The sequence below is a fragment of the Leptinotarsa decemlineata genome, unplaced genomic scaffold, assembly GCF_025532065.1.
Source record: "Leptinotarsa decemlineata unplaced genomic scaffold, Ldec_3_MD MMD2_tig00002974_RagTag_RagTag, whole genome shotgun sequence".
Lineage (NCBI taxonomy): Eukaryota > Metazoa > Arthropoda > Insecta > Coleoptera > Chrysomelidae > Leptinotarsa > Leptinotarsa decemlineata.
In genome coordinates this window covers 6,761,654-6,776,707 of record NW_027412578.1, presented here as the reverse complement: position 1 = coordinate 6,776,707, position 15,054 = coordinate 6,761,654, and the positions used below count along the sequence as shown (strand labels likewise).

The following is a 15,054-nucleotide window of genomic DNA, read 5'->3' as shown; positions in this document are numbered from 1 at the left end:
ATTAGAAAAGTTATTGGCAATTACCAGTCTAATCAGAAGTCAAATTGACTTCATATCCCCAATTTTCAGATTTCAGGTCGCTAAACGTTTCAAATTACTTCTGATCAGTTCTTGACAAAAAATTCTCTGTATGTGATGATCCAAACTAACACAAGGTAAATGAGTGAGTTACCACCACAAGCTTTTCTGGAGCAAATTTTGTTTCCTAAAACACAATGACATTCAGTTAGTACATTTATCATCTAGACATACAGCAATGTGTCTTAATATTTACAGTTTTATTCACTGAAACATGTAAATCTACTACACGTCTATCATTAGGTGCTTGCGAGAGGTACTTGTGTGATTTTCTCATTAGGCATTTCAAATATTTGTCTCGTGACGACAGACAGAATATTTGGTCGGACAACGTTTGTAGTAAACGGGACTCGAAACATTTTTTTTTATCCAGTCAACTACAGCATGGTTTCTCAGTGATATGATGATGGATATCAGTTTCTTGATGCTGGTGTTTCTACCTCTTATTCCCGGTGGAAAATTTTTGCACCGAGAAAAAAGGTATGTTATTTTTCCAAGAGGAGGCAGTTATAAGGTGAGTAAAATATTTTTCATACTATTTTGTTTTGTTTCAATCTGAAATTCATTTAAAAAATTTTGGTGTTTTTGAGAAAACCTGATGAAATCAGTGGTATTCCTTTTATTGGTGTTTCCGAGTTTTCGAAATTCCTCAATCTGAAGAATAAATGACTCTGTTTCGATGAAAGAATCTGCATAATGGCAATGAAGATTATATTGAAAATTTCCTCTCAAAAATCTGATAATTCATCCAAATGAGTATTCAGTTTGTTATATCTATATGTTTTGCCGGTCAAATAAAAAATAATAACACAAATATGTATTTCCAACTTTCATTCACTATTAACTTTCCATTACTCGCGCCAAATTATTGTACTTAGTAACTTGCGCACGGTCCAGCAGACCGGCTAGTAAATTATGATATTCCTGAGTGTAATTGATGAGTTGAGAAAAATTCAATAATTATCATATGATTTTGGGGCAGAATAAAAGATACTCCAAAGATTTTTTTACAAAAGGAATATATCAAGCACAAAAACAGAAGTGAAAAGTTTCACAGTACTTGAAAGAAAAAATCAACCTAAATTTTCATAACATACATTACACATCGGTCTAATATGTTCTAAACACAAATATTTCGAACAGTTATGACAGAGGTATTTGGTTTTTCTGTTTTTCTCTCAATTACAGTCAGCACAGCGGCCCACGGTTCCCGGGGTTCTTACTTGAGCTTCGGCTGCAGCTGGTAAACCATACACTTCTCGTAATCTGCTCCTTATGGTCCTTGGCAAATTGGCAGAAACTGCTCTTTCTTTTCGATAGTCGTAGAGGAGGGCCATGGAAAGATTGAAAAGAAATTCCTTCCTGAGTGTTTTTGAATCGGGATGGTTTCCATTATAAACAACGAACGCATTTATACCAGTAACATTTAGCATGCTGTAAAAGGGGACCATTGGCCATCTTCTGGTGCCACGAGCACAATCGTATTGAGCACACAATTTATCCACCATGTCTACCCCTCCTTTGGTGCGATTATAAGTCATAATAATTTCTGGCTTATTCGTACGACAATCAATGTCATCTCCAAAATGCATTGTTGAAATGAGTAGCACATTTTTACTTTTCTTTGGAACGAATGAAACCAGTGTTGTATTATGAGTGAAGCCAAACATTGATGAACCGCTAGGTCGGCCAGTATTTTGAACAAATTCTAACGGAAGCTGCCTCTTGTTTTTTCGGATTGTCCCTACGAGGGTTAGTTTATTTGCTTTCAGACCTTCTGCAAGTTCCATACTGGTGAACCAGTTATCTGTTGTAACGTTTCTGTTGGTACCATTGATATGTTGAGAAAGCCTTTACACTACTGATTTAGCAGTGGTCTCTGTTCGAAAGGGGCCCTCTGGCTGCTTACCCATATAAACTTCCATATGGCTGGTACAGTACATGAATGAATCAGAAAGTGCAAAAATTTTTATGCCATACTCATTTGGCTTGCTTGGTATATATTGTCTGAAGTTACATTCACCTCTAAACGCTTCAAGCTTTTCGTCTATGGTTAAGTGCTCAGAATGTGAGTAACACTTCTTTTGATTATCGTTGAATTTCTCAAACAAAATTCGTATCGGAGCCAATTTATCAATTTGTACTCCCTATTCTCTTGTATGTATATCATCGAAACGAAGGCATCTCATTAGAAATTGGAATCGTATTCTGTTCATTCCAAGACGAAATGCTTCCACTCCACTCCCATGCGTTTTCCAAAGATCGCCTAGATTCATATGGTTAGCTTTTCTTTTTCCTGCAAGATATAGGATTCCAATTAGTGTCTTTATTTCTATGAGATTAGTAGTCCTAACATCCCTTTCTCTGGAAATTTTTTGCGAAATGCTATTTATTTTTATATTGGTGCAGTCCACAATGATATTCAGCATTTCTTCGTCAAACAAGCATAGCCATATATCGAGAGGAGGCTTTTTGGATTTTTCATATGGTTTTACTCCTGGCAATTGTAATACAATATTTGAACTACGAGTTCTTACATTTTTTGGTGGGGCATGCTTTTTCCACATTGTTATCTTGTCTTTTCTTATGAATACTGCTTCTCTGGTAACAGCAACAGGTGTATAATCATCTTCACCATCCTCAAACTCTCACTCCGTGTCACTACTTTCCAATCTTTGCTCTATATTATCTATTTCGCCTTGTTCATCGTCATCATCACCCTCATAATCTTCATCACTTTCCACTTCCTCGGACAACCTCAAAAGTCTTTCCTGCTCCTTTTCGTAGTCCATATCTATAATGAAAATCGTTGATTATATAGTTTTTTTCTACACACGTACTCTAACAATACACTTATATGACCATAATCCGTTTCATAATGATATCCATTATGATACAGATTTTTCATAACGATACTGATTATCAACCAATAGAAACCCATAATTTTTCAATCAAGAATCCTGTTCTTTTGTTTGTCCTAGTTTCTAACCTAAGTAACTAATTGCTTTATTTGTCAAAATCAGTTGTCATATTACCTACCTATATTATCAAAATGTCTGAAAATAGCGATATAGAAGGAATACCATCCACTCCAATATTTTTAAAAGATCAGATTAATTACAGTTGTTATATTCAATATAAATATAATTAGAATCTTTATAGTTTTCATATATCCATGATAATACCATTGAGTTTGTGTTTTTTTGAAAAAATATGAGTTAATTACTATAAATGTGTTCAGTACAAATATAATATTTATAGTTTTTCATTATTTATCGGGTTTAGAAAAAATAGCGTATGCAACTCTTATGTAATGGTTATTGATACACTCGCATAAACCATACAAAACTCGCCTTCGGCTCGTTTCGTATCCCGGTTAATGCTCGTGTCTTAATAACCATCATTACATGATCGTTGCATAATATACTATCAGGGCACGCGTCGATTTATAAAACGGGCGGCAACGTACGCGAGTTTTCTGAAGGAACTGGTATATTATACATTCTTTCTTTTCATTCCATCGGCAAGTTGGCAGCAAGAGACAAAAATATCAAAGAAGTTAATACAAATTTTTGAAAAAATGAGAAACTGCAAAACTCAATTTCTTATGCAAATCAACGTTTTTTTCAAAGATATTCCAATTTTATCGTGAGCATACTTAATATCAATATTCAATTTCACTACAAAAATAGTGATATTATAGTAGTTCTTGTGAAATACAAAAGGAATTTTACCGATATCGATTTTAGAATCTTTTCACGAATGATAAAAATAAGTCACTTGTTTACTCGCACCCGGTCTATTGCACCGTGTTGGGGTAGCACTTCTGAGAAACACTTCATATCAACTGATAATTGATGGCGATGTTAACTGATGAAGTACTGGAAAGGTACATGGAGGGGGGACGATGCACCGCCGCGAATATCGAAATTACGGAGAAAATAATTTTGGCCCGGTCCGATACACCGTGCACGAGTAATGGAAGGTTAACAAAACCCAAACTTTGAAATTTTCAAATTTGTTTTGAAAAACGAAAAAGACTGCTTCCCGAAACTGAAGTGAATCTAAGATTCATATTACATAGTTATTTTTTAGGGTAAACTTTTCAAATTACCATTTTATCAAGTTTATAGAGTTCTGGTGATCTATTTTCATTGGAAATATCATGAGTTCAAGGGAATTTTGTAACAACTGAAAAGACTAACCAATTTTCTATATGGTTTCCAACTGAAATCAGAAACGTCAACCCTATAGATTTTCAATAAAGTGTATGATTTTTGGAGTTCCATGAGACTCTTAGCGTTATCAAGATTATATCTCCTGGACGAACAATTACCATAAAAATATCGTATTCTTTTATTCTTGCAAGTATTGATTATCTGAAGGTATTCTCTAGCAATAGTTCAATGTTGAAATGGTTTTCAAAAAATATCATTTGATAAAATTAATTAAAAATTTATTTCAAGTCGAATATTTACTCTGTGTGAGATATCTTTCGACATTATCATCTTATAATGGAAAAATCACATTTAAAAGCATATTCTTTCTGAAATTGATTGAATTTTCATTGAACATGGGAATAGTCGAATATATTTACTCTTGACGTAATTGTTAGCATAACTTTCGAACCGCTTGGTATATACCTATGTAATACTACATTTTCTAAAAAATCCTGATGAAATCCAAATTTGAAGAGCTGATATAAGACATTTTCATTTAGAGAAATCCAACTTTGAAATGCCACGTTTCTACTATGTACGCTGTATGAAGGAGATTATTTTAAAAAAGCTCAAAACATTTTGATAACTTAAACTTCCATAAAAAACATTTTTTTTTAAATTCCACTCAAACTTCTAATGGAAACCTGATGAGACACATATTGAATACCACTGGAGTTTCATCCCAACAAGAGTTCTCAGTTTATAAGAGTTTCTTTTATGAAACTATTTCAAACAAATAAAAATAGACTCATCATTAGAGAAAACAACTGAGAGTTATTTAAAAATTATTTTTATCAGTAGTTATTATTGAACATAACAAACTATTGGATGATGATCTTTTGCACTGGAAACCAAATATTTTATGACATCAGACAAAGTTTTAAGATTACCGAAATCGTTTCATTGAGAACCTTGTTTTTGATCAGAAATTCAAAGAAAAATGTATCTCAAAACGATACATCATGATTATAAAAAAACACAGACAGGACTCAAAATGAAACTCAAACCACCTCATATCAGGTTTCCTCTTTCAAGTTATTGCCCATTTTCAGTTCAATTAGGATTGTAGGTGAGTTGAAAATATCCACTGAAATTTAAACCCCAGTAAGGACTCACCCTGTGTTTGTACCTCAAACAGAGTATGAATTTCAAAAAGTGGTATATATTGTATTTTTCTAGCTGAGATCGAACTGAAACAATGTATACATTTTTACAGAAAAATTCATTTTTCAGATGGTTATTGGAATTGGTACCCCTCTGAAGCTGGGTTCTAAGCAGTCTATGTCTATTGGATGGAATTTTCAAATGCAGTATGCTGTGCCAACTAACCTGACACAAATTCAAACTTATCCACCGAATTATACCGGTAGACGAAAACGAGGCTTACTAGAAAGTGACCGTTCAATGATTTACAGAGGATTTGAAGACGTTTTGAATGGGTAAATCACAACTATATTTCCAAAACAATCAAGTTTTCAGAAAGGTGACTAACAATTATTTGTCATGGTAGAAAATTATTAAATCTCATGAAATAAGTCCCCAAATCGAAAGCTTTCTTCGAAAACAAAACAAACATAGTACCAAAAAGAGCAGAGATATTGAACTAATCAGAGTGGACAATATAAATGAATTCTACTGTTCGATTGGACAGAAGCTCAGTCAGAATATTGTGGTACCATATGACTCACTGATTAATTTAGAAAATGTTGCAATCGATGAATTTCTTCAATTGGATGATACTAATATTGATGAACTGTTTGAAGTTTTTGGTGAAATAAGGAATAAATCAACATCTGTTTATAATGAAATTTCAATCAAAATCATTGAAAATCTTCCGATGGAAGCGCTCAGAACTCTTATTTCACTAATCAATATTTCATTCAGAAATGGCAGGTTTCCATACTTTCTAGAATTGTCGATAGTGATTCCTTTATATAAAGGTAACTCAGTAGATGATCCTTCAAATTGTATACCTATATCTCTCATTTCTTCTATTGCAAAAATAATTGAAAAACTACTTAAGAAAAGACTCAGTGAATTTCTCCTTCGCCATAACATTATAAGGAAAAATCAATTTGGATTTCAGAGCAACAAGAGCACACATGATGCAATATTCTCTTTCCTGTTTGAGGTGTTTGAGTCGTATCTCAATGGTCGCAGTCAGACTGTGAAAACGATTGAATGTTCAAACAGTATTGAAATAAATACTGGTGTACTACAGGGATCGGTTCTCGGTCCCATATTGTTCCTGTTGTATATTAACGATTTGATGGACATCAGTATATCTGGAACATTCACTCTTTTTGCTGACGACACCACTATATCGTAGCATAGTAAAGGTATAGATATACTCAATAAGACAATAGCTCATGATGTCTTGGTGTAATTCCAATCTACTCTTCCTTAATATTTCTGAAACGAATATAATGACTTTCAAATGTTCACTTCAGAATTTATCTGTAGCGAATGGTATCATTGAGAACAGAGAGTGTACTAAATTTCTGGGACTGTATATAGACGGTGGACTGAACTTTGACGCTCACATCAGAAAAATGAAAAGTAAAATTCCCACTGGCTGTTATGTAGTGAGAGTTATTGCTAGAGAGAGAACTGAAAGTTTATACTGCAAAAACAGCATATGACGCTTTGGTAGAGTCTCACTTAAGATACGGTATACCTTTTTGGGGTGTGCGTAGCCATAATTTGATGGATTCTGTATTTGTATTACAGAAGAGAGCTATACGATACTCGTGCAAAGCTAAAACTCCTGACTCATGCAGGCGACTGTTTATAGATAAAAAAAAATTTGACGGTTGTAGCTCTTTTTGTTCTGGAGCAAGTGTGTTTAATTAAGAAACATCTTGTGAAACTTGAGGTTACCACCCGTCACTATACAACTCGTCGGAGCGTGCAAAAAAATTTAAAATTACCTATCCCTTTCATCTCTCTGGTAAAGGACTCCTTATTTTACAATGGTGTGAAGATGTATAACCATCTGCCGAGTTACACTAAAGAGTTGAATATCGATACCAATCAGTAGAGAAAAATGATTGGAGAAATTTTGAGTAGTAGACCCTATTACAGTTTGACTGAGTTCTATATCGATCATTTCTAACTAAGCCTGTTTTGTGTGTATGGATATTTCGACCATTGTTTGTGGTTTTTTATTCAGTATTTTTATACCTGAGTTTACTTTATATTTTATCTATTCTTTCATATTCATAGAACATTTATGTATTTTTTAAAATTTATTCATTAACTTTGTCAACAAGATTTTTTCTTTGGACAATGAAGTATAAAAAAAATCAGATCTCTTTAGATGAGCCTACAGAAAAAATCCTCGATGGCGAACAGTGCCTTCCAGTTGACATGAACAACCCTGAATAAGTCATGAAACACGTCGACTAAATTTTCATATGAAAATCAATTCCTTGGCAGTCTTGTAACCACAACGACTCTCGTGTCAAAAATTACAAATGAAATGGTTATGTTTTTCCCCGTGTGTTGGCCAATAATTGACTACTCTGAACAATAATCAAACTTCATTTCACCATACTTCAACTGTAACTTCAACTATTATTCGAATGTCTATCGCCTTACTAGATCGCTTCGCGAACCGCACTATAACTTCCATTTGACTGACTCAATGGGCAAGTAGGTGTCGTCTATATTTGGCAATCTGACGCCCTGGAATATTTCTCGGAATTCCATCTAGGACGGCAGCATTATTCTCGCTACATCTAGAACGGCAGCGAACATCATACATTCGCGCGCTCTCAGCTACGTTATAATTGGTTTATAACTACAAGCGGCGGCCTTTTCTTTGTTTTGCATGATTTACAACACTACCCCCTTCCCTGTGGTTGTTTGCCCTGAACAACATTTCAAGAAAGGACATCACCACCCATGTAAGAACACAGTCTCTCTATGTGAACATGGTGAAATGATCGATAAAAATGGTGATAGTTATTAGTTGAAATTTATTGAGACTTACGTAAATAATGTCAACTCAAGAGAATTATTTTCTTTCATAAAAGTTTTTATATTTGGACTCCTTAGACATTTTTCTTCTATTTCTGAAAAATAGTTGTGGTTTTGTTGAAAAAATTTCAATGGTATGAGTATCAAACTCATTTCTCTGTTCACAATAATGTATTTTGAATTCACGAGGAGTGCCAACTTTTTCCAATATTATATAAATTAATTCTTCATATGGACAAACATTATGAGAATGTAGTTGATCTTCACATACCGCATTAATTTTGCAGAGCTGGAATCGATGGAAAAGCCTGTATTTTACGAAGTATATGCGAAAATGCTATGGACAGTATGAATCATGAAGCTAATGGACTTTTTGGACTACTCTTCCACATTGCATTTACGTGAGTATACGTTTCACTACTACATGCTGTCGTCAGTCAATAACGAATCATCAAAATATATCTGTAAATGAGATATTTATGGGCAGTTGAAGTTGTACCAATAAGAATAAGGTCGATTTTCATATTCGCTAAGTTGTTTTAAGGCGCGGTCTCACGAGCCAAGTTCAGTCGAATGATTCTAGTTGATCAAAAGTTGAACGAAAAATCCAGTGAGAACCTTTGTTTTGATACAGTTAATCAACTCTTCAGTGGGTCAACAAAAATTTTACTGAGTCAAACTTTATCGTTCAAATTATAAGTTTTTATCTTTTGATGCTAGTTCTTCAACAGAGTATCTGCTGTTTCTAATCGGTTCTTTCTCAATATCCATTGTCTCACCCATAAACAACATTATCACGACGTTAATACTGAAGGAATTAGGGTTTTCTGTAAGTGTATAACATATTGAACCAAAGTTATTTTTGGGGAGCAATATTCAATGAATTGACGTTTTCTGGAACTTTTCACCACAATCCAATACATTAGAAATCAGCAATGGAGAAGTTTATAAAGTATAGGAAGGGCTAACTTCTAGTTGAATCCGATAGGTGAGTTTTCAAAATCCACACATATATTTCTCTCATCGACTTCATTTTTTCCATCGAAAAAACAATTGAACTTATAATTTCAGAGATAACTTATCTTGACGATTTGAAAGTCGGAATCAGGCTTCATCTACAAAATCAACGAAATCGATTATTACACAGTCTCCTTCTCGAACAGTGCTTCATTTTCAAACATTTTCGACAGATGTCGAAAAAAAATTGTGAATATATCAAATTTTCTTTGTAAACTACGAAATTCTGAAGACGGAGCCAGATCAATCTCCAAAATATCAAGATAAATCTCCTATGAGATAATGAAGCAAAACTTTACCCTTCGTACCCATATATAAAGTTTTCCATAGATGATTTCAAATTTCTAAATAGTGGAGGATGAGGAGACTCAAAAGAAGGTATAGATGAAAACTCATTTTTTACATATAGTCAGTGGGCCTACTTGAAGAATGGCTGTGAATCATATCACCTGTACAGTTCTTTCAAGCCAGTCTCAACCCCCTACACTGTTGGTTAATAGACTTGACACCTACCAGTAAACAACTACTTTCCTGGCTAATAACACGAAGGGCGTTGGATTATATTCGACAGATATCAGTGCAGGATTCTTCACAGAAGTTATTGCTGCATATGATGTTGGTGATGCAACTGCCGCAATAGATTTTCAATTATTGGAACAAACTTGCAGACTGGCTTCGGTCTGCATAAAGTCGATGGTTTCCGATAATTGAAAATTGAATTCCCTCAGAGCATCATTCTTCGAACTAGGCTGGAGCGGACATAAAACGACAGGTTTGTCATCACCCCATCTGCCTGTGAAGGAGGTAACCAGCCGTATATCCGACTATATGTGAAAAGTTTTTTTTCCTTGTACAAGGAATTTGGCAAATTTCGGATATGCGGTTGGTTATCTCTTTCACAGGCAGATGGGCGATGACAAACGTGTCGTTTGTTGTCCGCTTCAGCCTTGTTCGAGAAATGATACTCTGAAGGATTTCTCAATTATCGAAAACTATCGACTTCATGTTGATACCTAGCACTGACTAGTGGCCAAACAGTCTGCAAGTGTGCTTCAATCACAACACAACAAAAAAATATTTTTTGAATGTTTCCTACACTAAATTAGTCAATTTCTACTAATTTTGGGGTGATAAAAAGAAAATAACAATGAAAAATTTTTATTAGCTCTGGTTTTTGAGATACACAGTACTTAATCTTAAAGAGTAGTTATACTATACGTGAAAAGTGAAAGCACATAAAACAATATTGTTATGTTTCTTTTAGAATATTTTAAGTACAAAATTAATAAAAAAAACATTATTCTTAGTGTTTTGACAAATAAAAGAAGTTTGTACCACTAAATTTCAATAAAGTCCATCCGATTCATTGTAAGATCGCTGTCGTTTAGCTTGTCTTTTATAAAACACTTCTGGAGCATCCCTACACACAGACCAGCAGTAGTCTGCAAGCATTGCTTCATTCCAACGGCCCTGATATCTCTGTTCCATTAAGGCAATGTCTTGTTGGAATCTTTCTCCATGTTCGTCACTCACAGCTCCACAGTTTTGTGGGAAGAAATTAAGATGAGAGTAAAGAAAATGAATTTTTAAGGACATGTTGCATCCAAGTTGGTGGTAAGCTTGAAGAAGCTCTTTAACCAATGCTGTGAAGTTATCATCTCTTTTGTTACCTAAAAACACATGTACAACCCCCTTAAAGGCTTCCCAGGCTCTTTTTTCATTTCCTGTTAAAATCATGTCAAAAGCAGGATCATTTACGATTTCACGGATTTGAGGCCCAATAAAGATGCCTTCCTTGACTTTAGCATCACTCAACCTGGGAAACTTTGCTCTCAAGTACTTAAAAGCTGGTCCTTCCTGGTCCATGGCCTTCACAAAGTTTTTCATTAGTCCCAACTTAATATGTAATGGGGGAAGGAGAACATCCTTAGGATCTTCAAGAGGCTCGTAAACTACATTTTTCTCATTAGGGTTTAGGTCTCGTATAGGCCAGTTCATTTTTTTATAGTGAGATTTTCTATCCCGACTGTCCCACAGACACAAAAAACAACAGTACTTGGTGAACCCTAATTGCATTCTTAGGAGTATAGCAATGACTTTCAGATCATCAGATCACCACAGATGTGCCACTTGTGTTGTTCATATTTGATTGATTGGAGAAGTGTTTTCATATTTATATACGTTTCCTTCATGTGAACTGCATGACCTATAGGAATAGAGGGTAGCTGATTTCCATTATGCAGAAGTGCAGCTTTTAAGCTCAGTTTTGAAGAGTCTATAAACAGTCTCCATTCAGATGGAGTGTGATCCAAATTCAAGCAGTCCATCAAACCATTGACATCAGAATAAACTACGAGGTTTTCTTTTTTCTCAAAAAAAGGAAGCAAATCTTTTTGACGCTGTCTGTACTGAGATATTTTCACATCATGTTTCAGAAGATTCCACTGTTGTAGTTTCGACCCTAACAGCTCAGCCTTTTCCTTAGACAAGCGAAGATCTCTTATAAGGTCACTCAACTCTGCTTGACTAATTCTGTGCGGATCACTAGACCTATCGCTTACCTCAAAATCAGGGTCATAGGATGTAGAAGGATGGGTTGCTCCTTCTAAACAGTCTTCATCACCTTCCTCTAAAATTTCATAGTTTTGGGGTGGAGAAGGGACTGGCAAATTGTCTGAGTGTGGTACAGGCCGAAGAGCAGATGGGAGATTAGGGTATTTAACCGTTCCTCTTTTCTTCATAGATAAACCTTGCTTAATGGGAGGAGTTAAGCAGAAATAACAGTCGTGTGTATGATTGGTAGGCTCACGCCAAACCATAGGTACTGCAAAAGCCATTGCCCGGTTTTTATTTTTCAGCCACTCTCGCAATATGACGGAACAAGAATTACAACATATATGAGAAGCCCATGATTTATCTTGGTCCCCAACTTTCACACCAAAATAATGTTCATAGGCTGTCTTAACGATAGGTGTCATTTTACGTTTCTGAGCCTTAAATGTTATTTCACCACATATATAGCAAAAGCTATCGACAGAATTCACACACTTTCGAGGCATTTCAGATCAGCACTTAAATTAATTTAAAAATCAACTTCACACGATAAATTCAATAGCAACCACGTGCGTACAATTGACAAACTCACATAGGTTATGTTTACTACTTAAGAACAGCTGATGAGAGGGGTGTTATGTAAACAAACATGTGTACCAACTGTTGGTGATGAAATATTTCATTTGTTGAAAACTCAATATACATATATATAATATAATGATACTATATCTTGAAAACAAGAGCTAATATATAATTTTTATGGTGACTTTCGGTTTTAACACGTGGAAATACATTAAAATCATCTAATTTCAACCCCGAAACAAAAACTTTGTTGTGTTGTGAATCAGAAATTTATTGCAGCAGTTGTATCGCCAACAGCATATGCAGGAATAACTTCAGTGAAGAAACCTGCAGAGACACCTATCTGATATAATCCAACGCTCTTCGTGGTATTAGCCAGAGGAGTAGTTGTTTCCTGATAGGTGTCAGACCATCAACCTACAGTGTAGGGAGTTGAGACTGGCCTGACGAATTGTTCCTTCAGATGATTTGAAACTAACTTTTGTTCTTTTCAAAAAAATTCTACCGAAGCATCACATCCGTGAGACTGGGGACTCGCTGTCTCTTTTCACATCTTCCACTGTAACAATTCGATTATATCAGAACCCGAAATCATTGTGTTAGTCACTCAACACTTCCAAAAGAGCATTATCGATCAATGACACTTGGTTGTCAGGGCCACATCTACCCTTTGTCCCATTCATAAAAAAATGAAATCGAGTAGTATTCCAAACGTAACGTAACGATTTTATCTCGATTTTCAGGCCTTCGTATGGCGATGGACAAATAGACCCCGACTTAGACCCTGAATATTTAGATGCTCAAAAAGCAGGAGAATATGGAGTGGACTGTTCTACGCTTTATGCAAATTGTAGCTGGGGAGATGGAATTCTAGGCCTGTTCACAATTCTTGATCATGAATACGGTTAACTGATGAGTAGTGGAATCAGAATTAGACATAATATTTTCTTTCAAATAAGTGAATGTTGACTAATGTTGAGTTGAATTCAAATCAGAATTTTATTCAAATAAATTACTGCATATTTATTTTACTGTTTTTTTTTCATCCACTATTTTCAATATATTTCGTTAGGTATTTGTATCTGCATGAAATGTATTATATATTGATATAATGAAGGTAGTGAGATGTATATAATTAAATGTCAAATTATTATCAGTTTATTTTATCGGTTGGAACTAGTGTGTGGGAATATTCAAATAGTGAACTTTCATAACAAAAAGAATAAATAACTTTCTGTGTCGGTTTGATATACTGAATAAAAAATAACGTGGATTCAGACAAGGTTATTCCACTGAAACGGCAACAATGGAGTTCATACAAATGATAAACGAAGAAATAGAGAGAGAATAATCCATTATTGGACTTTTCTTCGACCTATCACGTGCATTCGACACGCTAAACTTTGATTTCATCGTTGAAAAAATAAACGCACTTGGGATTCGTGGAAGCATATCACAATGAATCCATTCATTTCTAGAAGGTCGTGAGCTAATAGTGAAAATCAGTGAACAAACTCCCGATGATCACTTAATCGACACGGGTATTCCCCAGGGGAGCGTTCTCGGCCCCTCGATTTTTTCATTGTTCATCAATGACCTTCCTGATTACATAAATGACGGAAAGGTTTAGATGTTCGCAGACGATACATCTATAATAATATCCAGCCCAGATAAAAATGAGCTACTCAGAAAAACAAATAACGTTATTCTCCAATTTGATAATTGGTGTAGAAAGAACGGTTTGATCAACCAATCAATCAATATGCTTTATTGTCGGAAGATTAGTATCTTATTGACAAAGTCTTGTAAAAAATCAAATGAATGTCATAAAATATAAAAAATACAAACATAGCAATTTCACAAATAAAACATACGTGACATAAAATATAAAAAATACAAACATAGCAATTTCACAAATAAAACAATGAGAAGACAGATGAGTTTAGGTAAACATTATAGATTATCATTATCATTATCATGGTAGAATTCATGGAGCGAATAATAAGCTTTTTTGATTGAAAGATCTTCAATTGTACTTCGGAACTTTTTGATATCTGTGCTATTTTTTAGAATGGTAGGAAGGTGATTATATACTTTGATACTTTCATAAATCAGAGAATGCTGAGTCAAGGTGAATTTTGGAATAAGTAAGTAGAGCATATGGTACTGTCTGGTGTTGTGACAATTTGTTCCGGAAGTGATCATGCTAGTTTTATTTTTATGAATAGAGCATACTGTTTCTATTATGTATAAACATATGACAGTTTGTGGCTGATGAATAAAGGCTTGCAGTGATCCCTCGGCTTAGATTTTGTAACGTATCTCGAAGACCTCTTCTGTAGTTTAAATATCGTATTCTGTAATTGTGAACTGAAATGGCCCCAAAAGCTATTCCATAGCGAATATGAGATTCGATCAGTGCAAAGTAAGCCATTCTAGCTATAGTGTGCCCTAGTTCATTTGATATCACTCTAATAGCATAACATCCACTAGATAATTTCTGACTCAGATGGGATACATGTTCTTTAAAATTTAATTTATAGTCTATCTAAATAATCTAGTATACATTTGAAAGTAACTAGTTTTGTTTTGTTTAGGTTGAAGCACAAGGAGTTTGCGTTAC

General features: G+C 34.6%; 1 protein-coding gene across 1 annotated transcript; it reads left to right on the top strand.

The window, feature by feature from the left end:
* Positions 1-358: 358 nt before the first annotated feature.
* On the top strand, positions 359-13,473 carry LOC111502710 (uncharacterized). Its single transcript, XM_023156852.2, has 4 exons — positions 359-592; positions 5,532-5,737; positions 8,567-8,680; positions 13,175-13,473. Exons 1-4 carry the CDS (start codon positions 479-481, stop codon positions 13,338-13,340), a joined length of 600 nt encoding a protein of 199 aa, XP_023012620.1. The 5' UTR covers positions 359-478; the 3' UTR covers positions 13,341-13,473.
* The last annotated feature ends 1,581 nt before the right edge of the window (positions 13,474-15,054 follow it).